General features: G+C 42.3%; 2 protein-coding genes and 1 long non-coding RNA gene across 3 annotated transcripts in view; 2 read left to right on the forward strand and 1 right to left on the reverse strand.

The window, feature by feature from the left end:
• Positions 1-27603, forward strand: part of LOC306980135 — an 857770-nt gene that overhangs the window by 553938 nt on the left and 276229 nt on the right. The window lies entirely within an intron of this gene.
• The window catches only part of inka2 (inka box actin regulator 2), a 373123-nt gene that overhangs the window by 222578 nt on the left and 122942 nt on the right, over positions 1-27603 (forward strand). The gene's annotated exons all lie outside the window — the stretch shown is intronic.
• On the reverse strand, positions 5691-9093 carry slc32a1 (solute carrier family 32 member 1). The gene is made up of 2 exons (XM_079579493.1): positions 8185-9093; positions 5691-6987 (listed from the first exon to the last, which is right to left on the reverse strand). The coding sequence occupies exons 1-2, from the start codon at positions 8584-8586 to the stop codon at positions 5800-5802; spliced, it is 1590 nt and encodes a 529-aa protein (XP_079435619.1). The 5' UTR covers positions 8587-9093; the 3' UTR covers positions 5691-5799.

The following is a 27603-nucleotide window of genomic DNA, read 5'->3' on the forward strand; positions in this document are numbered from 1 at the left end:
ACTAGTTGACTTCATGGATTACTTTGCATCATGTGTGACGCATTAACAAGTCGAGGTGTTATTTATCCCTTTATCCAGCAGATGGAGCCATAATGTTTTTCTGGGTTTGAATACCTCCATTCTGTTTAGTTTTTGATGCAGGGATTGTTCTAGTCCTTTTCTAATATAATGAAAGAGGAGCCCACTAAATTGAAATGTTTGGACCATAACTAACTTCCCTAACATTTTCGTAGCATCCCAATTATTCACAGGGATGAGGTTTAACAACTTGCTGGATCACTTTTCAGGGTCCGGTCACAGAAATGCAAGAAAACAACCTTGCCGTTCATTAGCTTTATACACATACTGGAGGCTATAATAAGATGCAGTGTTTTTACCCCCACAATTCCTCTTTACAATATAGGGGAGACCGGGTATAGTTGTAACACTTTTTGCTTCAGCACCTGTAACTCACAGGATTTCTGAGCTGGGGCAACGGTGGCACAGATGGTAGAGCGGGTCGTCTCATGATCGGAAGGTCGGGGGTTCGAATCCCACCTCCTGAAAGTGCACATTGTCGTTGTGCCCTTGGGCAAGACATTTCACCCACATTGCCCCCAGTGTCTGCGTACATTGGTGTATGAATGAGAGTATGAATGGGTGAGTGGATCCTTGCTGTAAAGCGCTTTGAGTGCCTAATGTAGGTGGAAAAGCGCTATATAAATTGAGACCATTTACCATTTACCATAGCTGGAGCTCTCAAATTTTCATACCAAGTACCCACATTTGATTACTACAGTTTGCACCAAGCACTTGTCCCATCTAGGAACAAGGGCTGCAAATTAGCTTCTGCTATAAGCACTAGGATATAGTTTATTTTCTTCGGTCATTATGAACATATAAATCACATGTCACATTATACATTATACAATAAGAAACCACATACATTAAGAATTTAATCTAAATGATGCCTGACCGAAGGGGTTTAGGCTGAAGCCGAGACTTATTCTGCCTAACCCCTTTTACAACTGTGACTCTGTGTCCAAAGATGACACATTATACACTTTCTTTAATACCAACGATGGAAACACTTAAGCACAAAACTTAAACTTCAACAATCAGAAATTATGCTATGTATCCTCGATCGACTTCTTTTCTAATGGTCTTCATTCAAGTGTTCTATACGTCTCTATCATGTTTAACTTATACATTTTCTTAAATGCTTTAATAGTTTTGGACCCTTAAGTTGAATAGATAAACCGTTCCATAGATCAACGCCTTTAACTGATAAACACCTCCTCTTACTATTACTATGCGCCAGAGGTTTCTGTAGCAGATCAGTTCCTCTGAGGTTGTATATAGATTCTCTAGTTTGAAACATCTCCTGTAAACACTGAGGGAGCATGAGATTGTGAGCTTTGTACATCACAACTGCTGTGTAAACATCAACAAGATCATGCAATTTTAAGATATTTAGTCTAATAAAAAGTGGATTTGTTGGAGCCAAGTATTCTGCATGGCTGATCACTCTAACTGCTTTCTTTTGCAATAAAAAGATAGGTTGTATATTAGTTTTATAGGTATTCCCCCATATTTCCACACAATAGCTAAGGTATCAGGCTTATGTTGCAATTTGTCTATGTTTTTGTATCTGTCCCTATCGAATAAACCAAATAAATAAACAATTCAAACCTATGCAAGAATATCACAGACCTTGTGAGCTGATGTCAAATACATGGTTTCCTTTGTTACAACCTACTCCACTACCGGGGTAAGGTGTAACAGTTGAACAAAAGAAGCAAAAACAGAGGCTTCAAAAAGAGGTTTATTGGAATAAAAGAGCAATGTCTCTCTCTCTCTAGCCTGTCATATGCTTATCTCAGGTGGAGTCGGTCCATCATACATGTCTGCTGCCTGAGTCAAATAGTCAGGCCACACTTCCTCCTGCACCTCAGAGAAAACTTCATAATTTAAGAGATAAGATAAGATAATCCTTTATTGATCTCACAAAGGAGAAATTCACCTGTTACAGTCGGCGTTCAAGAAGATCACTCAGAGTGAATTTGCTGATGCTCTAATAACCTACACTGGGAAGATCACTGGACAGATCAGTGTTATATGGCAGATCCCATGTGTATTTGCAACTGATCTGACTGACTTCTTTGTGACCTCATCAGATGCTTTTTTTTTAAAACGTCACATCTCTGTCAGTCTTTCTTTTCCACTGTCTAGGCAAGTGTCATTAGTTGTATGTAAGGGGATGGTTGCGTTATAACCCATCCCACCCCATTCACCCTGTCAGCCATTGTTTTGCTGTATTAGCATAATGGTTTGAGATTAGCAGGGGAAATCAATCACATTTTGGCTGAGAAACTACAATTTAATCTAATATAGGTCATATGGTTTTATGTGCAATAGTATAAGCACTTAAAGGGGGGGTATTATGCAAAATGGACTTTTTCAAGCTTTACATCATGTTATTATGTCATTTCCTCATTAAAAACATGCCTGAAGTGTTGCCTTGGCACATTCACGTATTTTTGAGTAATCTGTAAAAACTCTGATAGCGGCCATTTTAGGGATAGGTTCTAGAGTCCTCCTAGGAACGCCCCCACCTCCTGGAGACGCCTCCGAGCTTTCGTCACCAGCCGAGTAACCAACCACTGCTCCTCAGCAGAACCCCCTCCCCAGGGGCGGACTGGCCATATGTCCATTCTGGAAGAGCACAGAAGGGCCACTGGCTCTAGGGCCACCGGTCCCGCCTTAACCGAGCTTTACCCAAATCTAAAAGCATAAAAAAGAGGATGAAAACCAAACAAAAATGTGCCGGAAAAGCAACAAAAAATGTGACAAAAAATGTGATGAAAAGTCAACAAAAACACGACAATAAAGCAACGAAAAGGCCACAAAAACGTGACAAAACCATAACAAAAAAATGTGAGAAAAAAGTGACAAAAACACAACAAAACTAAATGAAGAAACAACAAAACTATGACAATAAATGCGGCGACTTGACAAACTTTGTAGGTCTCAGCTTTCAAATGAGGTGTTACATTGTTGCTCTCCAGCCGAGAAGCTTTTAGATTTGGGTAAAGCCGAATTGGAGAAAATGCGCTCCGTTAAGGCGGGTGGTAAGTGCACATTTACGCTCATTTGGGCCAGGCTGGTCAGAGTCCAGAGCTATTTTTCAGTCCCAGTCCGCCCCTGCCCCTCCCCACTGATGCCACAGACAGTGTGTGGAGGGGGCGTGTCGGAAAGGGTCAGAGGTTCTTAAAGAGACAGAGGCCTATTTCAAGACATTCACTACAGCCATTTTGAGAGAGCAATTTTATACAAGGCAGTTATTCTAATTTACTGCAGTTACAGACCAACAGAAGGTTTCGTCATCATTGTAGTGTGCTATAGACTGGTGCTATGTGATTGAAAAAAGCATAATACCCCCTCTTTAACAAAATATAGTCTTGGTCAAAAAATGTACTTTATTACCTCAAAATATTTTTTTCTCTATAGATCAGGTGTCACCAACGTGGTGCCCGCGGGCACCCAGGGGCCCTTTGGGGCATGTCCAGTAGCCCTTGGGACTTTTTCTAAAGTGTAAAACACTTCATTTTCTTGAATCTAATTCTTAAAATTACAGTTATTTCGGTTCTTGTGACTCAGTATGAGTTTAAAATAAAGCTATTTTAATATAATATGGGGTCAATATCCTATAAGTGAACAGTGTACGTTTAAGTCTTTAAGATTTGTTTTTAACTGGTAGCCCTCGAACAACTTAATGCTCTTAAAGTAGCCCTCAGCTGAAATAAGGTTGGTGACCCCTGCTATAGATTCTGCATGAACCTGTTTACAACCTTGACAACCGCCATGTGGGATCAGGGAGGAAGTGGGTAAACACTGGTGTTACAGCTCTCCCCATGTTACAACCAAACCCTGTCTCTCCTACTAGAATATTCCTACTCAGGTGCCTTTAACAAATGCACCAAATCACTTATGTCCGTCATAAAGGCATGTGGTCATTCTGGAAAATACTAGGACTAAATTCATGATGACACATTAGGATTACAATGGCCTGTTGTGTAAGTTTCAGCCTGTGTAAAAAAAAAAAATGTGTTAGCCATCATCAGAGTGAGGTTCCCGTTTTATCCACCAGGTGGCCCCCACAAATCGTCAAGGATTGTTTTACAGGTACGAGACGATTGTTATTTTGGACTGGTAAGAGGATTCATAGCTTTACTTTTAAGCTCTGGCCCAAATGTTTATCTTAAAAAAAATCTTTATAATGCCTTGTGAGAATTTAGAACACATAGGGTGGCGTATGTTGCCGTTATTTTTACTGTCTATGCTTGTAACACATCGTCTCGCCTGCCAACGCCCTCCCGCAGTTTTGGCCAATCACTTCGAGTTGTCACTTGACTGCGCAACCGCGAAAGCGCAGTGGTGCAGCCGTGGCCTATTGGAGCATTGGTACACGCACCAGGTAGCTTTTTAGTTCTTGCAGCAGATTGGAGGTGAGGGCGCTCAGAAATGAATAACTAGGCCAGATGTGGTCTGTGCGAGAAATCAACACAGTGAGTGAACAGGTCGAGCATGAGGCCCGCAGCCCGCAGCGCAAAATCTGGTGCAGCGCGTTCCAAAGTCCAAGACGAGCCGCGTCTCTTTACGCGCAGAAACATTACCTTGAACTCCCACAGTACAGGCTGGGACGGATCAGTGAGTCATCCCGAGTCTTGCATTAGGTCTGTCTCAGTCTTCACACACAATTCAAACTCAAATAAATGACTTCCGTGTTTTGTTTTTTTTCCTCTTTCTTTTATTATAGAGAACAAAAAAATACATGTTCTGACCGTTCGTTTGACATAAAACCACACACGTTTTTACAATATAATGTCACTTATTTCTTTATTCTTTAATATTAATTTCACGATATATGTTAACGACTTTGAGATATACATTCCATCTTTTTGAAACCACAATAACACTACACATACGGATTTATAACATTTCCACAGGACCCATTGGATTGCACAAAATGAAAAATGTCTGTATGCACATTTTCCTCTTTTCAGATTTCAAACAGCAAATTAGGAAATAGGAAATCCATCAAACCTCAGAATAGGCCATGTTTTTCATGTGTTGAACGGAAAGTGCGGGCTCTCCATTTGATCTCTCAACCAAAAAGGACAAGTGACATTTCATAAAGCCAACTTAACAGGTCTATAAGACGTAAACGTTGAAAAAAAAGTCTCTCAAATCATAAATATCCACGCTTTTACGCAATAAAACGGAGCTTTGTCATTTCTACTTCCAGTTTCATTATGTTCTGTGTGTCTATTATCATACATTCAATGCATAGTTTGTATAGCTGCTGTGTGTGTAAATCTCATAAGGGAAAGGTCCAATTCCTCACGTGTAAAGAAACTATAGGCCTATTATGTTTTAATTATCCTAGGCTATTTGTGTGGGTTTTTTTTTTTTACTTACTGTTTTTCGTAAATTGTTAAGTTAAATTAGAGGGACGTGTGCTATTTTGGATGTTACCGATTAACTCGTATGATTGTAGCCTATTACCAAACGTATCCAATCATCTCCACTTGCAAACATGTTATTAGCACTGTCCACAAGGTGGCCTCTGTACGCTTACTTGCCAGGTCACTCCACACACGCACCTCACTGAGTGCGTGTATATTTTGGTGAACGGATGCGGCTGTATGAAAATGCGCCTTTTACGCATGGATTAAGCTGAAGGGTTCGCGCTTGCCGGAAGTGTTTTTTTTTTTTTCTTCTTTGACTAAATGGGGATTTGCATTGAACATCTACCAACTACTCTTCTATGTTGTCCCTAAAGGCCTCTATGAGCCCCTCCGTTGAGTGAATGAAGCCAGAAATGCTGCATATACCTCCTATTACGAAGATGGCGACGTCGAAGAAAACTTGGTGCCATAGAAGCTTTCTCCAAAGGAGCTTGAGATGGAAGAGGCTGGGAAGCAGAAAGCACAGGCCTGCGCCTGTCAGGCTGCCCGTGAGGCCCATTAGCAGCGCAAAGTGTGGCACGTAAATGGCCATAAGCAAGGTGAACACCACAAGGCCACAACGGAGTGAGAGTCCCCACGATTTGAGGCGTCCATCGCCCCCGTAGCAATCTGGAAAATACGTGCCTGTTCCTTCTTTGAAAAAGGATTTCTCTAAGACCTCAACAGCGGCAAAAAACGGCAAGGGATAGGAAAGCAAGGCTTTGGACACAAGAAATAAGTTGACTACGGCGCGGATGCCTGGGGGCAAATTGTCTGTGATCACCTCCTTGGTTGCGTCGGCCCAGGTCAGGTAGGCCACGAGCGCAAAGAGGCCTTTGAGGATGCAGGCAGCAATGTGGGTCCAGTTCATCATGCAGGTGAACTCGCTGGGTTTTTGCATGTTGCCTTCCAGAGATGGCAGGAAGATCTGTGAGGTGTAGCTGAACACAATAATCCCAATGGAGATGGGGAACTTCTTGACGTCTATGTAAAACTTGACCTTATCCCAGGCCCAGTCTCTAGCCCTGGACAGGCAGTAGGCAATAACGAGGACGTTGATGACGAAGTGGGCCAAAGTGCACAACAAGCTGAACTTGGACACAGCTTTCAGGTTTTTGAGGAAGGCGCACGGCAGCAGCGCGGCGGTGGCGATAATGGCCCAGGACTTTTGTGAGATGGGCATGTTTGGGAAGCTGTTGTACATGAGGTTCCCGCTCACCACCACGTACAGGATGCATGTCATCACCAGCTCGATGATTTGCGCTACATTCACGACATGGCCACCCAAAGTCGGGAAGCGGGGTGCACAGCAGGCATTGGCAATGTCCACGTACGAGTCTCTGACACGGACCAGTTGTCCGTCCTCGTCTTCCTCATACAGGCAGGCAATAAGGATTTTGCCAGTGTAGCAGCACACGACGGCGGCGAAAATAATGAGAAAGAGTCCGAGGTATCCACCGTGGAGAATGGCATAGGGCAGGCCCAGGACAAACATCCCCTGTAGATAAACGCACAAAGGTGCAAGCGTTATGGGCAAATGATACAATAAGATTCCAGCTGAAAGTCCATATAAATTGTTTATTGATTCACTGGGCAAAACTGAAACGAGTTTAATCATGTGTGTAATGACTGTGTGACTTAAAGCAGCCGGTGGGACCTACAACTATTATTAATATAAATAGCCTGAATTGGCTAAAATATAAATAATCAAATACAATATCTGCTACATTTGGAACTCATCTGGGAAACACATTTGACTTTCGCAGCAGCGCTATTTGTTATTTCATGTTGTGGGTTTTCCACTTTGCTTTGAGCACATACACTCGCCTCTGACGTCACTAGAGGAGACACACGTAGTGACGTCACGTTGGCCGTGGTGGCTCATGTCCCGAAAAGGCAAAAGGAAGCGGTCCGTCTAAAGGCTTTTTTGTCGCAGAGCCCTCTTCAGGTGACGCTCCCCTCTTTATCTGACACTTTTTTCTTTTATATATAATGAATGTAGTTATTTTAAACCAGAGCAGGGAAATCAAGACGGCTGTTTGTAAATGTTTGCGCTGCAGAAATGTGTCAGTAATACAATGTCGCTGGAAACATTTTTGATCAATATAGAGATGTATTTTTGACTGTGCGTAAAACCGTAGAAATGTTAATTTAAAAACAAAAGGGAGGCTTAAACTCCGTTACAAAACATTTAATTATCCAATGACATGCAGAGAAATAGCCTGTTATTGGCTACTTTCAAAGAATATTGAACAGATTACATGACACTGATTTTAATTTCAATGCATTTACACAAGGCCTGTTAAAGTCTGTTTAAATCTACAGAGCCGCTTTAAATCCAGGGCCTTTTCTGTTGTAAATGTTGCCATCGCACATGTTGTTGAGGATGCGGACTATGGAGTGCACTTTTATCAGATTGCATCGGCAGCACATGGACATTACTTTACAGACAAAGAATTCGTGCGTGTGCGTGGGTGTGAAGAGGGAGGGGGTTACAGGGCACAGCTTTATACCTCCCTTTTTGCGGCACATTTTGACGCCCTGACTGCTCTCTTAATGCGTGAGCTAAACATCAATACATAATTAAGAGAACTTTGTGTTTTCCCGATGATCAACAACAATCCTTTTACCTTATGAGACATTTATTAAAATAGTAATTAAGCAATGTTTTTGTGTGTTTCATTCACATTTTTACCTGGATTGCGTTGGTCACGTTCCACCCCGCTTCCCACGCGGTGATTTTGGGTCTGGCTTCGCTCAGCTCGTTGGGCGAAGCTCCGTCTTTGGACGCAGACTTTGGCGGTCCGGTGCCGTCTCTCTGGTAGTGACTATCCCCATCCATCTCCCCACTGCCCTCGCTCCCCTCTCCCCCGCCGCCCGTCATCTCCTCGGACGTTAGAACGTCCATCTGCATGCCTTGCCGGTGGTCGTAGTCCAAGTCATCGCATGCGGCGAACCCCAGACCCTCCTCGTCGGTGGCGGCCTGGAACCCCATCCTTGCGAACATACCACTCACCTTTGCCTGGGATTTGTTGGACACAGAGGTGGCTGCGTTTGACAGTTTATTCGACAGCTTGCTTTTAATTAACGTCGCCATTTTTAATTTCCTTGACTAAAAATCCTCCAAGAGAGTTAGAATAAGGACCACAACTAAACAAAGCGGCAGTGGTTAAAAGATTTCAGTTGCTATCTCCACTTCTTCAGTGTTTGCTCCTTGATTCTACCCAGGTTCATGTCACCTTCAGATGCCGCTGCTCCGTCTCTGCATCTTGGCACTGCGCTCTGATGCTCGACGTTTTGGCTGTGCGTGAACAGAGCGGTGCGCGCAAAAGCGTTACGCACCAGATCCACGAATCAAAACCACGTCTTCTTCTTCTCCTTTTGTCGTTTTTTTTTCTTCTTCTGTTCTTTCTGGTGTCTTTCCGAAGGCCCGAGACGTGACTCCCTTTCGGCTCGCACGCCGTCTCTTTTCAGGTGCTTTCACTGATGCCAATGCGGTACCGAGGAGCCCTGAGGGAGAGGCAGGGAGGAGACACGTGTCCTCATCACACACACTAGTGCCAATGCGATCTCTACAGCCTCCCTCTCGTGCCCCGCCGACACACACGCGCGCAAAAAAAAAAAAAAAAAAACGCCACAGATTTGCTGCATTTCTAGGGGAGGCGCTTCAAGAACCCCCACCGTTCTATCCCCCAGCCCACAACCCACCGAACCTCTGCTTCACGTCCAATGGCATTCTGGGGGCCTCAAAGCTTGCATAACTTTACGCGTATAAAAGCAAGTCAGGAAAATGAAGAACGTCTATGTGGAGAAGAATTCTTATCAAACAATGCCAGGAAAAGAAATAAACAATAAACAGTGGCTGGAGAAGAGGACGCGGAGCTACAGTGTAATTGGATTTGTTGGATTTAAAAAAAAAAAGAGGGACTAATTTTTGTTTTTGCTGGTAAGAGCTGAGGGCGCGCGCACACAGTGTTTTCAAACCCATTGACTGTTCGTTTCCGAGTGAAGCGTTTAATTGAGAACTTTCCTTCATTCATTCATTCATTCATCATTTGTTTAGTGACGTGTCACGTAGAGTCGAAGCTGTTCTCTGATTTGGAAGTGTTTACTGTGAGCAACTTTCCATACGGATGACCGGAGATACTGAGAAGTTTGGTCCTTTTACGCACAGGAGCAGCTCTCAAACGTTTAGCCAGATCTGTTTAGTGAAGCAGTGCATTTGTTCTTTTGTTTTACCCACTGTCTCTATATCTGTTTGTGAATTAAATCAATGACAACAAAGTGCCTTGCAGCAGTTTTTCACTGGTACCTGCATCAGCGCGTAATAGCGCGCGGACATATCCCAAACCGATGCCTCTCACGTATAGGCCTACATTCCACAAATCAAATTTACGCACACACCAAAAAGAAGAATTTTCTGTGTGAATTCAAATGTTTGACTGCCTTATAATTGCGCACTGAGAATTAGCTCACGAATACTGGCACCGACATTTTGTGTGCTCGTGCCAATAGAACAGATACGGGGAAATAGGTTAAGGGTTTTTTTTATCCACGGAACCACACAACGACTTAATGTTGAGATCCCCACAGAGAGCAAGAGTGCTTCGGGCGACAGCAACGTCCGGAGACGCATATTCTGAGACTTGACACCGCGCGCGGATTTGACCAGTGCCACAGTTTCCTTTTTTCTAAGCGCATTAACCCACTGACTGACTGAACGCCATGCTGCCAGTGCATGACTCCACAGACGATGTGTTTGCACTGTGTGTGCATGGCCCGCGATCAAAGGTGTGGCCAGTCGTGTCTGCTTCGATCAAAGGAGTGTCATCTGATCCGCGCGTTCGAGGGGCAAGGATAAAACAGTGTCCATGACAATACAAGGAGCAGCAAAGAAAGGCTTATGTTGACAATGCATTTGCACACTCGCATGATGGTGATGACTTATGTAGGCTATTCGAGACAATAGTGGGAACGGCTGCCCCAGGATGCTTTGTGTTTGATCAATTAAGGACGAGCGCTTTACGCAATTACGCAAACATTTCCATAGATTCCTTGTAAAATAAGACACAAAGGTCTTATGTCACTGAGAAGATTCATATAAAAACATGAACAAATCAAGCAGCAGTATTAGGGGAAACGCTAAAATCGGCCTATTGGATGTCTGCAAGAGAATCCAGGCAACTCAAATACAGAGCATCCAAATAGGCCGATCTTTATCAGGCCTTCAAATCCACCTCCCGCCCCGACGCAGTCACGCCGCGCGTCCTGGCTCTGCTTTTACACACAGCGTATTTTTCGTCGCCTATTTCGGGGGGAGACTGTACAGCGCCGGGCACGAACGCGGCTCCCTGTCGCCATTATCCCGTGTGAATGAAAGAATTAATGACAGCGGGTGTTATCAGCGCGCCGCAGCCCCTCTCCTCGCTCGCCGTCGCCGCCGCTGTCAAAACGAGTGAGCCGCGGGAGCTCTGACACAAGCGCCACCATCTCACCCCCCCTCACGACCCACAGACCCCCGTATGACCTAATACAGTAACCCAGTGCACCAAGGATACAAAAAACAAATGGCGAGAAAGTCAAGGTTGGTTTGGTGAGGCCTTGGGTGGATATGTGTTACATGCAGTTTAGTTTAGTCACAATTTAAAGCTTTTTTTTTTTAATTCTTAGGCCTCATGTGATCTTGATAGGATTGAAATGTCAAATATTTCACAAGGAGGAACTTGGGGTGAAACGTTTGGGAACCACTGTTTGAAATAACTCAGCAACAATCATGTTTAAAGTGCATATGACAGGTTTTAATGCTTTTGAAACCCATTTAGGAAAACATCAGTTAAATAATTATCATTCTATTTCAGTGAAGTAGCAATTTTAATGAAGAAAAGATGGGCAGGAATTCCACAGCAGTTTGACCCATTCATTTTCCATTGACTTAACATGGTTGGCAAGGCAACAGTTTAGAATTGTTTACCTTCTTCTATGTCACTTCCTGTCAGTGTGCAATAAGGAAGTGAAATTTAAACATCACAAAAATGGTCAAAGTAAAGAAAGCTGGGTACAATTTTTAGTAAAATCATAAATATAATTGTGTTAACTATGTTTTAGCAAAGATGGTGTTTAACGTGATGCACTTTAATGCACTATTGATTGAAAAAAAAACAATATAGATACAGACGGCATCTCTGGAATCGCCCATATATGGTCATGTTTGAAAGCAGTTAAGGGGGAAACCAATTTTGAAAAAATCTAAACTTTCTCTAATTATTCAAAAAACTACTTTAACAAACGCTGAATTATTGATATATTTTTCTACTAAATAAAGATTCAAAGACATGGAGAGGCGCAAAGTGGTTCAACAGCCCATAAATACATAAAAAAAACGGAGAATGCTAACCTGATGCTACATGTTAGCATCGGGCTAATGCTAAAGGTTAGCTAGCGTTAGCTACAACTGCCGTTTTTTCACTTCTACAGAACAATCTGCTGTGAAAGAATATCAATATGGGACAGATTTACATTTGACTTTATTTGTATGTGATAAATAAGTTCATATTCAACCCGAAAATGGCTAAAAAGAGTGAAAAATTGTGTTTCCCAAAATATTCTATTTTCCCCCTCGGCGAGGCCACGCCCCCTTCTATGACGAGATGCCGTCTGTATGTTTTTCCCATCTTCTAATCTTCAGACGTTTATGTGGAAAGTGATTTTCTCAGTCTATTGCCTTGTCCCTGGTGTCATTGAGGGGGGGTCAGAATGGCACATCCCGGGGGAGTCTTCCTCTCCCCTCTGCGCAAACCTGATATGGCCAATCAGATCATCTTTTCTTTTTTTTTTTTATCTCTCTCCCATTTTTGTACTACTTTGTATTTTCTCACACACCGGTTCCACTCCTTTTGTTCTACGTGCATCCACCTGCCTCTGAAAACACTACAGAATACTCAAATTCATTTCCAACAGTGCACCAACCCCCCCAACCCCCCCACCCACCTCTCCCCGCGGCTCCCTTTTCACATTACACACTTGGCTGAGCTGGCACAAGGTTCGACCCTCCCCTCAATCATCACTGCCACCATCATCACCATCATCATCATCATCATCATCATCATCACAGAAAGGAAAGCAGGCCCCTCCACTCCAGCTTTGGCTTCCAATCACACCAACATAAAAGCACAATTTGGGCAATTACGATGCTTGATTTTCCTGAAGGCAGCAGCAGCAGCAGCAGCAGCACAATGGAGAATTCAGTCTTTTGATAAATAGCATGTTTCGAGAAATGTTTGCTGTTGCTGCCGTCAATGTAAACCAAAGTGTTGAGTGCTGATATAGTATACTGCCAGACCAATCAGCTTCTTATAATGTATGGTGAAAATGCTGTCTTTGGATATATCTGTGAAATTACCTTACGTTTTTCCACACCATGACTGGACTTTCAAAAGATCAACAATAAAACTCCTATAAATTTACCACAGATATTGGTAATTGAATTGTATAACACATTGTGGTGCATTACTGGTTTTACAATATACTTGCAGCCAACAGAGGAGCTTGTTTTTGTGTGCATTTCTGTCTTGTATCAGATTACAACTTCAGGTCCATAAAAGCATTTTTCATTGTATTCACCGTGCCCCATATTAACACAAAAGATCATTTACTCTTTGCTTGTATTGTGTCGTGATGGAATAAATGAATGAATGCTTAAAATGTAAGGCCACCGAGGCCAAACCCAACCGCCTCTATTTATTTGAAACTTTAAAAAAAAAAAAGACTAAGAAATTACAAAAATTGAAACTTATAGGACAATAATTGAAGAGGTTGGATTAGTTGCTGTAAATAATTGTCATTGATCAGATTTAAAGCTGCAATTATAAAGAAAAAAGTTAATATAATCTCAAGCCATACTTTAAAAAGTACAGGTGCCTTTAAGCATGGAGCGACCGCGGTTCATCCATTGAGCTAAAAGTTGACAGTTCAAATCCAGCTCCGAACAGTGTGAACTGCTGTCGTTTTCAATAGAGTTTGGTAAGCGCTAAGCATTATGGGATTAGCAGCAATTGTAAACTAATGGAGATTTTAAATTTTAAAATACTGGAGTTATTGTTCACATTAAAAACACTTGGACACCACAGTGAGTTAGATGTATTTACTAGTAACTACAGTAACTCAGCAGCTAACGGAGTTGTTCCACGGCTTTATTCTCCACTTTTTATACTGTTTTTAGCTAATGTTAGTCAATGGCAATGTATGCTAACAGCTGCAAAGATGGCTGATCTCCATGGTAACTGTAGAATATCCCAAACTCTACAGACTATAAATTAAGAATGGACTAACTATTTTCAGTTTCTAGAATGTGATGATGTCACACTACCAATATTAATGACTGGGTCCATGATCTCTCTGTACAACACTAAAAATCACCCCGAGAACAAAATAATTTTACCTGCCCCACCCCAACTGTATTTAGAAAGCTGTGATGTCGCCTGAAACCCCGCAATAGCCTCCTTCTTCCTGAAGCCATAAGGAAATAGCAGTAGGCTCCGGATGTTCCCTGACTTACCCCTGAAACGTTTTTCCCTCAGGTTTGTCATTCTGACCTCCATGTGTTTATTTTAACACTCGCAACATCGTCTTATTTTGCCACTCTATTGCTATTTTTATTTTTGGCCTATTCTGAACAATAGAGCCGGCTCCAGAAACCCAGCTTTGTTGGCTAGCTAGCATGAACGAGCTTGTCCAGGTGTGAATGTGGCATGTGACTGGCTCATGGTGTTTGGGGGCAGAATGGCACTCTCCCTTCACCCCAGGGCAGTTGTGTGTCTACATACTGTTTACCATCACCAGAGTGGAGAGTGAAAGAGTGCATGTGCGTATCGTTGAGTGTTCAAAAAGGTGATATGTGAAACCAAAGCATCATTATTTTCAAGCTGTTTTATTAGACTTTTGTTTTCTTACATCCAGAGTGAAGCTAGTGTCATTTAAAGAGTGCCTGACCGTTTTGTTCACCATCAGAACATCATCTGAAAAATGGCCGTGTACGACACAGCCCGAAGCCGACGCGGATCTGTGTCCAGTGAGAGTGTGGTGTGAAACCAAGCAGAAAACAGGCGCTCCTCGTCGAGTCAAAGGCAGCAGAGAAAAGGCAGTCTGGTCTCTGGGGGGGCCACAGAGGAGGGAAATTAGTCCACATCAGGCTAATCACGGCGCGCCTCTCACTCCATTAACATTTGCATCACAATCACAGGTACGGAGCGGGAGGGAGAGAGAGAGAGAAAGAGAGAAGAACCAATTTCAGCACCACGGAGAGCGCCTGTGCACACAACAAAGGATTAAACTTACCCAGAGATGCTTTGAAATATACGATTTATTATTCACACTTGGCTGAGATGAACATGATATTCTCTTTTGAGTTTAACAGTAGGCAATAAATAAATCCCACATAATACATAATAAAGTGAAAGTGATATTTTATTGAATTAACAGAGGCAGCAGTATTTAGGAGACACAGCAAAGGTATAAGACAGTACTGACATTTACTGACATTTTTTATTTTAGGCAATGACAATAATATGTAGAAGTACTTCATTTCATTACTTAAGTGAAAGAACAGATTTCCAGTCACTTATTTCTCCAATACAGTTACCTTTCAAATATAGTGGTAAAAAAGGGGTCAAAGGATATTTGTGGATTCTACTGGTTTATTTTGAGGATTACAAAAGAGGACCTCTATCCTATTTGGGTTGGTTTAATTGTATAATTGCTATTATTTAACAAAGTATGTGTGTTGATGACTTATGTTTGGTTTGTTACTGTTTATTAAGTGAAAAAAAAAGGAATAATGAGATAAAAAATCTAAATGTTGAGCCTCCATAAGCCTCCATATCCATCATTCTGCAAGTTTTTGGACCAAAGTACCAAAAATATTTGACCTTCCAACACCAGCAAGACTAAACCAGGTTTTGAAAGGCTCTGAAATATGGACTAAATCATTTCTAAATCAGATGTAAACCAGTACAAAAAATTAAAAGACTGCAATACATACAAAACAGCGCCTCAAGAAATCCTTATGCAATCCTTAGGATGAGCACATCACTCCAATTCTATACTCCCTCCACTGGCTCCCAGTCCCATTCTGTATTCAATCCTCTCCTTCTCACCCATAAATGCATCAGCGGCCATGGTCCATCAAACCTACAAGAATTCATCCCTCTCCAAAGCTCCACCCGCAACCTGAGATCATCCAGCGGCCGGCTCCTCCAGGTCCCTTTCACGAAGCTCTGAACCATGGGTGATAGAGCCTTTTGTTCAGTTGCACCCCGGCTCTGGAATAGCCTCCCTGTGCAGCTCAGAGGAGTGCAAAGTCTGGACTCATTTGAATTAATATAATAATTTAATATAGGAACGCTGGAAGTGTTAATCTGGTGTAGTTTTATAGTGTTTTTAAATATAGCTCTTTTTCCTTCGAATGAAAAGTACATTATAAATTAAATCTATTATTATTATCATCATTATTAAAACATGAAATTATCTCTTTAAAAAAAAAAGCCTGAGTAGCACCCGAAATAGCTGCCCACCAGCGGGTCATGTACCCCAGCTTGAGAACCTCCGGTGTATATCATCTCTCCTCCTCGCCGGCGTGTGCGACGGGAGCGGACGTCCGTGTTATTTAGTGACAGGGCTGATCCGAGGGAGACGTCCAGGTGGCCCGCAGAGTAAACCATTGAGAGCCTTTTCATTAGCTCTAATGCGCCTGTTTAATGGCTTATTATGAGCTCCCCCGAGACCGAGCCGAGGTGGGGCTCCTTTTTAGCGCTGCCTGATGGCTCCGGTAACGCCACAGCAGGAACAACGCAAGACAATAACAGATACTGCGGACGTATGTTTGTGGACACTATAGAAGAGCATACCTGGACCAAGACGAACCACAAGAATAAAGACTAAATAACTTGGCCATGTGATTGAGGACAAAATCTGTATACTGTATATATTTTTAAGTACATCATGAATCCTAAATGCACCATGTATAGAGGCAATAAAACTTGTATTATGGATGTCATGTTAAAGGCCCTATTACAGATTACTTCTTATTTACTTCATCACAAAGGCCACCAGACTAAAATGTTAGTTGTGCCTCCACATTCTTCATAGAGGCACATTTATAGGCACATTTCAAAATTTGCATGGTCACTTTTCAGGGTCACATTCACAGGAAATGCGAGAAAACCTGTACGTTTATGGAATGGATAAAAATGCTTTATCATTATTACTTTTTTGGTTTCACTACTAGAATAAAATGTGCTTGAAATAATATATTGCAAAATCCTTCTGAAAATCTGGTGTTCGTTAAAGCCACACTGTGCAACATTTCACCCAATGAACAGAATAAAATACAAGCATGTATTTATTACATATTTCTCGCCTCTCAAAACACCTGACTCTATTCTTGCCAGGAGCGGGACGTCTCCGGCTCGTCTCCATGGTGATGTCGACTAAATTGCTCCTCGTTCAAACCCCTTCTTTGATTACTCACTGCAAAAATAGCATTTTCTGTGTCGAGCGGGTCATCAGGAGCGCGTTTCCTCTCGCTGTAAACAGTTCTGTGGTCCCGAATGTTACACAGTGTGCCTTTAAGGGAAGATGGTCAGTAAACTTGTAGGTTAAAGGACAATATGTAATGTTTAAGAGGGACTTGATAAAGAGTATTGAGACTAACCACGGTTTACACAGCAGCATGTCAAATGTAATGCAATTTTAATAAATATTCAACAGCAAATTGGACACAACAGGAAACCTTTGAGGGGGGAAAAAAAAACACAATTTCAGCCAAAACTGCAGCTCAATGTGTTTTAGAAAATATTTTTTGTATTTTTGATTAACTTGTGCAGTAAAAATACATGAGCAATATCATTATCTCCCAAGAAATGTACTTAAATGCTTGTTGATGACATTAAGGCCTTCATTTTCACTTTTAATGCTTTTTCATGCCCCGTGGAAACCCTGCTAACATAAGCTAAAAATATGTATTTTTTAAAGTAAGAGTTGTGTAAGTATTAGCATCTGAGTCACTACATGAACAAGTACATAAACTGCTTCAATGCTTCAACTCCAGTACTTTACATTTCTTACATGATCTTATTATATATAGAATGCAGCAGGCAGTGGTGGAAAGCAACAAAGTAAAAAGTACAAAGTATAGTCATACATTTAGTAGGTTTACAGTAGTACATTTTATGATGAGTACTTTTTACTTGTACTTCACAACATTTTAGGGCCCGTATCTGTACTTTATTCTCCACTACATTTTTAAATCGGGTTAAAAGTAAAACCATTTTATTTTCAAAGTGACCTCTCTAAGACAAAGTGTTTAGTCCCAGTTTAGGCTTGTTTTAGTGGTTTACTCCTTTAGACCTTGTTTAGACCTGGTTTAGTTCCTGTTTTTGACCTGAGTTAGTGGTTACGTTTAGACCTGGTTGTATTCAAATGATAAAAAAATGTACAAAAAATCCTGCACACTTCTATAATCCATACTTTTAAACTTTTACTTCAGTAAAATTGCATTAGATACTTTTGCTTGAGTACATTTTTGGTCCTGTATCTTCACTTTTACTTAAGTAAGAATATTGAGTGCTTCTTCCACCACTGGCAGCAGGAATCTAAAAAATCTCTGCGGCTGCTGTACGTGCTCCACAATTGCTGTGGATCAAAAGGAAACAGTGGGGCTAATTCGGCGGCTGCGCTGCCTCGTACGGCGGCCAAGTCTGTACGTATTTGATCACAAACACTCCCCAGACGCCGTTTTGCTGTTAACCCACGTTGACTCTGCTCTCTCCATCAACCTATGACACCCCCCCCCCTCCTCCCTTGCCTCCCCTTCTCTCTCTCACACACACAGGCACAGGGGCAGACCGGGGGGAGGGGGGGGGGGGGGAGCGGGGCCAACACAGCCCTCCCTTCCTCCCTCCCTCCCGCCGACACACATTAACATTGTAATTGCCTTTTTTTGAGCACAATAAACGGAGCCAGTCCACGGGGACCTGCAGGAGCCCGGGGCTGGCACAAAGCTATGCCATCGATTTTTCACACGCCGCCAAAAAAAAAAAAAAAAGAAGAAAAAAAAAAAAGAGTAAAAAATATCAGAGCCGTCAACACAGAGCTGGGGAACTCATGATGTAAAGTGTCTAACGCCTGAAGGGGATGCATATATTATCAGGCGAGTGACGATTGATTTAAATGGCGCGTTGCAATGTGTTTGATATAAATAAATCATTAATACAACTTAAAAAGGGGATAAATCTACCAAGGAGACATGTTTTGTTTCTATATCATAATAATTAGTTTTTGTCATTTACTAAATTCGTTTTTTTAACTTATGTATTGTATATTCTGATTATGAATGACATAGTGTCTCAAACAAGCTTTTCACATCATAGTGGATTCTTTATGCCCACCCAAAAGGCAAGGGGAAGTGTCTTGCCCAATAACACAACAACAGAAGCAGCAGCAACACTAGAGGCACCTACAAGGGCCAATAAACAAGTTTTCTCTCTCTTTATTAATGATTTGGTGAACATGTTGCACCTCACCCTGTTTAAAGCTAGATCCAAAACTCACCTGTTTAGAACTGCTTTTGTCTTCTAACTGCACACATGTATTTTTTTTGCTATATCTTAATAGTGTTAACTTAAATATAGAGTTAAATCAATGAGTCTAAACTGTCATAGCTTTTAAAGGAGCAGGCCACCGTTTTTTCATACTGAGATATGTTCTTGCCTGAGCTTAGACGAGTTGATGTGTAGCTGCCTGGTCTCTGTGTGAGAATGTGTTCCTATAGCTCCAAACAGGGGTGAAGTTAGAAGCTACCAAGCTCCTCCACGGGCACAAAGACCAGACAGTTACGTATGAACTCATCTAAGCTCAGGTAAAAACATATCTCAGTATAAAAAAACAGTGGCCTGTTCCTTTAACTTAAATATAGTTAAATTAATGAGTCTAAACTGTCAAAGTTTTTAAAGGCCCTGTACCAGATTTTTTTTTTAAATAACACACAGTAGAAGAGCATGTAAAGTTTAAAGGTGCATTATGGAACATTTTATGTAAAAAATAAATAAATAAATATATTGTTAGGATCTGGTTCTTTTGTATCACGCGAGAACAGTTATTTGGATATAGCCAAAGCATACACTGGAGATAGAAGGCGTCTCAAAGATAAGGCTTTTATTGCCATTGTTCCTAGTTACATTGTATAACCAGCTGGTGACTTCAGAGAAAGAGAAGAAGTGAAGTCCAGAACTCCGTTGACAGTCTCCTTTTATCCTAGTCTTGCACTCCTCTGCACAGAGAGAGTGACTGCCTATCAGTGAGTCAGTTGTTTGTGTCTATGTGTTTGTATATTATCTGTACTTTGCGTTGTGTTCAGAATGATTATGGTGGGGACCATTGTCTATCAGCTCATCTCAGTGACATGGTCTTCTTGTTGTGTAGCGTGTGAGCAAAGCATGAGTCAGAGGCTTGTTCAGATTTCGTCAGAATCCTTACAATATATATATATATCATTTATTTATTACTAAGTCTTTTTAAAGTTTCTGGTAGGTTTTCAGCGCTGGTGGACTGTCTCACAGGAAAGCCTACAAAACTGTTGATCCTTGTGGAGCATTGTGGAGGAAAGTAAAGGCAACACGCTAAACATCCATTCAGCCACTGCGTCACAAAAAGTTCCATAATGCAACTTTAAAGGAACGAGATCGCAGCAAGTTGGTCATTTTTATACTCACTACTGCCACCTCAGGCCTTATCCGTAACTGCAGGTTCTATAAGGTTCGAATTAACAACGTTTTGAGTGACTGTGCAGGATTATAGGGCAGTTGTGGTGAACAGGTCTGAGCTCATTCTACACATTAGGACACGGCTGGAACATGTAGGGGGAGGAAAATACTTAACAATTTTAAACACCGTATAGTCCCTTTAAATTGTTGCTAATTGTGTCCAAAGTCATTCCTATAGACAACTTATAGACATCAATGATAACAAAAATGCTGCACTTCTGTCTCCACGTTAGAGAGATCGCAGATAGTAGCACATTCATGGGTTTCAGTTGCTAGAAGATTTCCTGATGTTATGTCGACATTTTTTTAACCATTCAGAGAAAAAAAAACATAATAGAATATTGTGATGGTAGCTTGTTCTTTATTGAAGTATTTCTTGTTTCCTGAAGCTGTGCGTGTGATTACAGTGTCGCTGAAATGACCTGCTGCTTGAACCGTAATACAGTTCTGTTGAGTTTGCCGACGTGACATTTGCATATTCTGCGTGTCTTGAATGTGTTCTCGCTCTCGGTGAGTGCAGTTTCGCTCCTGTTCCTCTCGAGTGTAGTCGTTAACTGTGTGTGGTCTTCAGTCAATAATGAGTGCGCCTCAAAGCCACATGTAACACTCTGTTCTCATTAAAGTTGTATGTCACCTCGCCTCTCACAGGAATACACACTCGCGTTCACTGCTCGATGACGGATACTCGGCTGATTTCCACACATGAGCGGCCTCGTCCAAAGCGCTTTTTTCTCAAAGTGTCAAATACGAAGTGATTTCCTATAGATTATTTTCTTTAAACTGATATTTTGAGAGGAATCCACCAAATACTTACATGTGTTATGAAATCTATGCCACTACAGTCATCAGACATAAACAAGGTGGTGAATTGTCTCCTATTTTATTTTGCAGCAGTCGGAGAGCAAAATAGTTTACTGTTCTTTTCTTCCGATCAAAAATTAACCAAAACCTTACTCTGAAACATCCAACAATTGTAAATGTTTTAAAGCTTTGATAAAATTGTAGACCCATTTTGAATACAGTACCCGTCAAAAGTTTGGAAATGTTTTGTATGTTTTTAGCTTTTCTTTATTTTCAACACGATTTACAGTGCGTTGTGTGATCCTCATGGAAGACATCAAACTATGAATGAACACATGGGATTATGTATAACAAAAAAAGGGTGACCACACTGTGTTCTTGGCATTTTGACAGAGGAACTCCCATCGGCCCTGGGGTCTATCTGCTTGCCCGTCCATGGGAGTGGATCTCTCTCCTTCTGTGGTTCTCCCCGAGGTTTCGCTTTTCTCCGACTGGGTTTTTGTGTTTTTTCTCTGTTTGGACATTATGTTTGCCTTGACACTACATTTGCTTGGACATTGCATTGTTTGTTTTGTTTCATTGTTTTTGGTGCAGCCCTGTGAGGCGACTCCTGTTGTGATTATGGGGCTATACAAAACAATTGATTGATCGAGTACATCGTGAAGCTCATTGAGTAAAGTGTGCAAAGTATTAATCTAAGCAAAAGGCGGCTTCACATTTTTTGGTTTAAAACATGATTCTATATGTTGGAGGTGAGCGCTTCAATTAGCTCTTAAGTTGACAAAAAGCTGTGTGAAAATGCAGGTGCTCTCAAAGAACAAGCCAATAGGTATAGGCTACTAGAGCTGAATACCATCACTGTGGAGGTAGAAAAGCAAGAGGTCTGATGCACACAGTATACAAAAATGAAAGACCAAAAGTCCTCTATTAACATGAACAACGGCAACGTGTTTCGACAACTGTCTTGATCAGGCCACAAACCATACCATAACTGTGGAAGCCATACCAAAAGTAAGTTCTGGTTTCAGCTTGTTCTGTTCTAGTATAATTCTATATGTGTTCATTCATAAATGAATGCACTGAGTGAGAATCTATAATGTTAATAGTCTTGAAATAAAACATCCATCCATCATTTTTCTTCCGTTTTATCCGGGGCCGGGTCGCAGAGGCAGCAGTCTCAGCAGAGATGCCCAAACTTCCCGATCCACACACACCTCCTCCAGCTGTTCTGGGAGGACCCCGAGGTGACACCAGGCCAGCTCGGAGACATAGTCCCACCAGCGTGTCCTGGGCCTTCCACGAGGCCTTGTCCCAATAGGACATGCCTGGAACACCTCCCGCGGGAGGCGGCCACGAGGCATCCGGAACAGATGCCCGAGCCACCTCAGCCGGCTCCTTTCGACGTGAAGGAGCAGCGACTCTACTCTGAGCTCCTCCCGGGTAACTGAGCTCCTCACCCAATCTCGAAGGGTGCGCCCAGCCACCCTGCGAAGGAATCTCATTTTGACCGGTTGTATCCGCGATCTTGCACTTTCGGGCATTCAAAGAAAAAACAACACATGAAAAAGGTGTTTCCAAACTTCGGACAGGTACTGTAGGTCTGCGGTAAATTACACTCATCGCCCTGACACTCAAAAGCCTATAAAAGCCTGTGTAATTTAAAAACCTGCCTCCTGAACTCTATAAATTGACATCCTTTTTGTGCAAAGATTTCAGATTAGATGATGTAGGCAGACATGTTTTCACGCATACATTTCCCTGCGGACCTGTGCATTTATGCTGGTAAATCTGCTCTAAGTGTCTTCTTTGATAAAAGCATAAATAGTGGTTTATTTTAGCAGCTGATGATCAAAAGGACCAGACAAGCCGCTCAGAGGGATTCCCTTTTGAGCAGCAGGATCCTTTCCAGTGTTTTTATTAGCCCAACTCCTGCATTTCCTCTCCCCATCTCAGCCTGAATGGTTCATTGAAATGCACATTTTCTTGTTTGTAATTGACTACATTCATAAACCTGCTGAAAGCTTTTTGTCCGCCGCCTGTGATGTCGGCGAAGCGTCCAGCAGCTTTGATTTAATTGAGAAGTGCTTTATGAGAAAGGCAAAACCGCTGTCTGCGACTCATCCAGGTTTATGAATAAAAAGCATGTTGGAAAATGGGCTCTTCCCTGACGGCCCTTCCCCCGCCGTCAGAGAGGTACTCACTGCTGTCATTAACTGCTCCAGTCAGCTGCACAATCAAGAGCATGAAACACAGCACTTATCATGAACCCCCAGCAAAACACGCGCCCGGCAAAAATGGATGTCGCCATTGATCCCTGGACGGAGGTGACAGACGAACGCCGCAGCATCGGCCGCGAAAGTTGTTTTTGTCTTTCAAGAGCTGTAATCGTCCTGCCACCCTGGGCCCACCACCAGCTCTATATTTAGGCAGAAGGTCAATAGCATCGCGGCGCTGAGCGAAAGCACGCTTCACTTCATATCGAGCCGCTATGAGCAGGTGGCGCCGCTTTCCCAGGACACAATGTCACGGGGACAATGGAAGAACAAGGTGTGTCATTCTGGTGTCCATTTGAAAGAAATTGGATCAGGGGGGGAAAAAAGAGTTCAGAGGTTGTTGTTTTTTTCACATCTCGAGCAAAACACACATCATTTGGATTTTATAATGAAGCGTTGCCAGAGAAAGTGAAATGCAATGAATAGTTTATTGAGCAAAAATATAAATACGATGGATTACAACATGAAAACGCCTGACCTTGTGTCGCCAGGATGTGCAGATAGTTCATCGAAGCTGGCAGGCAGGAACATGGGCGTTGTCTTTGACTGAGAATGGAAGTTCAACCAACAAATAAATGCTGTTTCAAAGCTTTTTCCAGCTTTTGGCCAAGGTTAAAGGAACAGGCCACCGTTTTTACATACTGGGATATGTTCTTGCCTTAGAGCTTAGACGAGTTGATACGTACCTGTCTGGTCTTTGTGCGTGCCGTTGGAATAGCGTGGTAGCTTCTAACTTCACCCCTGTTTGGAGCCATAGGAATATATTGGGAGAGGCACAATCTTTGGTCGTTGTGCATGACTGAGGAAACGCACAAAGACCAGACAGGTACGTATCAACTCGTGTAAGCTCAGGCAAGAACATAGAACCTGTTCCTTTAAGCACTTTCTCTCACGCAAAGACCTAGAGAAGGCGATTCATTCTTGCCTTCCAGAGTCATCACTGCGTCTTCTGACCGTTTCATCCAGACACAGCCACATCATCCCCATCCTCTCCTCCCAGCATTGGCTACCGGTCCGTTATCGGATTGATTTTCCAGTTTCAATGTTTGTTTTTAACCTCTTAACCCCCACCTTAACCCAGCACAGTTTCTCAAGTTCAGTTTTACCCCAAAAAACTTCTCGACTGAAGCTCACAGCCTACAGGCCAGTGTAACGCCTCATTTGAACGCTAAGACCTACAAAATTGATTGTAACTTTTTCGCTGCGTTGTCATCACATTTAAATCACATTTTTGTATTTTTTTTTGTAGTGTTTTTTGCCTTCTCCTTTGCTTTTTTGTCACTTTTTTCACTTCATGGCCTAGCTCCGTACTAAAAGGGCCTACACTGAGTTTAAAAATGTTAAAATTAAGTATATTCCTCCTCCTACATGTTCCAACAATGTCCTAATGTGTAGAATGAGCTCAGACCTGTTCACCACAACTGCCTCTAAAATCCTGCACTGTCACTCAAAAAGTTGTTAATTCGGGTCCGAAGTACCGTCATGGAGAGACTGAGGAAATGGATGGACGGAAATTGACGAAGGAGGCAGTTAAAGCAGCCATTGAATAAAATGTATTCCTGCACAAAAACATGATCAGTTGACCATCTCAAAACCAGTAACATGCTGCTCACAATTGTAAAGGAATTTCACTCAAACAAAAATGACAGGACGGCAGCATGGTTGAGTTGGATTCATCCAAAAAAAAAAAAATTGTTGTGGACTTTCGAAGAGCGCGGGTCCAGCATGCTCCTCTAACAATCAACGGTGCACATCACAGAGAAGCTCTCCTGGACCATGCACACTACATCATTGGTCAAGAAAAGTAATCAGCGTCTCTACTTTCTCCGCAAGTTGAGAAGAGCCAGAGTCCCAGCCTCCGTTATGTGCATCTTCTACAGAGGGACGATGGAGAGCATCCTGACCAGCTCCATCACTGTGTGGCACCAGCACTGCCTCCTGCTGAAGGAGCCTCCAGCGCATCGTGAGAGCAGCAGAGAAGATCTGTGGAGCCCCTCTCTCCTCTATTAAGGACATGTACTCGACCCGTCACACCTGCAAAGCCATCAAAATTGCCAGGGACCCTTCGCACCCATCACACAGTCTCTTCAAGGTTATGCCTTCAGGGAGGAGACTGCCGAGTGCGGACTCTACGGGTCAGTTCCAGTCGACTGAGGAACAGTTTTGTACACAGGGCCATTGGGAAGCTGAACTTCCTGCCCTCCCTCCCACCCCTCGTCCCCCTCCACAAAATCTTGAATCTTGAATCTGGAATTGGATTCATCCCTCATGGTTTTGTTTTTCACAGCTCTTCGGCATTCGTATTTGTACATGAACCAATACATGTAACAAACAATGCATCGCCTCTTTGCTGTTTCCAAGACAAAGCCTGTTTGATCAAAGACAGAGCTCGTCTCAGCCGCCCGGATCAATGTCCCATTCAGTGGTGTCATTGGCTCAGGGGAGCAGAGGTGAGTGCGTCCTGTAGCGCTCCGCCTGAGTGCTGCTGCAGTGTCCCAGAGGGAACAGCCGCGTCAACACAACTCATACACAAGTGTCAATGAAGTCGACTCGCGTCTCACCTCTCGACAGGACCCCCCGGGCGCCCGCCCCCCGCCCCGCACACAACCCACCGCTGATTGCTTTGTGCCTGCACCGCTGCTCTGTTTAAGCACACCTTTTTGACTTACTGTACATGAAGAGGGCGCACGGGCCGCGAGGGGGACACAAGCTTTCACACAGTCATCTCAGAGCAGGCTCCGAAGGTCACAAGAGCTCAGGAATAATTATAACAAGTGCAATTTACTTCACTTTTTAATTAAAATGTTCTTATATGAGTCCCTAAATCAACTGTCTACACCTTCATGTAGTTGTTTTTTGGATGTTATTGACGTCAGTGATTAGTGTGGAGACGTGTCAATTGTTCCAAACCCCCAGACTGCAACACATGAAACGATAGACTTTTGCCATAATACAAAGGTTTATATTATTATGTCACATGTGCAGATTGTGCGTGTGTGTATATGATGACTGACCCACACTCAGAAACAGATCTAATGTTGAGTGTCTCTCAATGCTCCCCCTTTCCCCCTGAGCCGTCCTGTCTGGTGCTTGTGTCACAACCACCGCCAGAATATTCCTCTGCACACAGTATTTCACTCAGTGTTAGATTTGGTTTAAACATTTTTGGAAGCTCCACTTGTGGTTTCTTTTCAGGTTGAAGTATTGAATTTGCAAAACAAACAGTGCCAAAATAAAGTGATACGTATTGTATCATGGCAAAACTTTATCCTTATAGATTGTTTTTGAAATGGATGCTGTTTTTTTGGAATGTACAGGACGTTTATCATTCCATTGTGCAAAAATATTATTGATAAAGATCGGACTTTATTGATCTCACAAAGGAGAAATCCACTTAATCCACTTGATATTATAACACATCTTAGTATCTTCTTGTATGGTATCACTTTATTTTACACTACCTTGATACATTGTACCTAACTACATTTACTACAATGTAATGTGCTCTGTAACAATGTGTAATAACTTGTAACTACGGTTTAGATACACAATAACTTGTATTAGTACTTTGTAAGTACATAATATAATAGGACACGAGACTCTTAGGGTTTGGGCTTAAGGTTAGGGTTAGAGTCAGAATTATGTCTTTTTGTACCTACAAACTACAAATACATATTATTCCATTGTGCATCTAACCCATAGGTGCAGGTTATTACATATTGTTACAGAGCACATTACATTGTACTAAATGTAGTGAGGTGCAATGCATCAAGGGTATAGTGTAAAATTAAGTGTTGCCTATTTTACAAAGGCATTTATTCAGACTTGGACAGCCAAACTACATGCTTTTTCAAAGATGCTTTTTCAAAGACGGGGAGCGAGCGTGATCTTAGCAATTTCCTGGTGGGCGTAATTGACAGACGACATCAACCAATTAGAGAAACGCCGGATATGATGCAGGAACAAGCTGCAGGAAGCCTTTTCAGTAAACATTAAACAAGGAACATTACAATGCTGTTTCATATTTAGCTTCTGTCTCTTGGTGTGATGAAGTCCCACCTCTCAGGCCGTGAGTTGGCCGTTAGTGGCAAAATTGGAAAGAATTATTGGCTGTGAGCTGCTGCCCAGACGACTCTTCTTTTGAACAAAAAAGAGAAGTGTCTGGCAGGGTAGGCAATATTCAGACCATTAGTTTCTGTTTCCTTAAAGCCGCACTGCGTAACA

Source organism: Gobius niger (genome assembly GCF_951799975.1).
Source record: "Gobius niger genome assembly, chromosome: 20".
Lineage (NCBI taxonomy): Eukaryota > Metazoa > Chordata > Actinopteri > Gobiiformes > Gobiidae > Gobius > Gobius niger.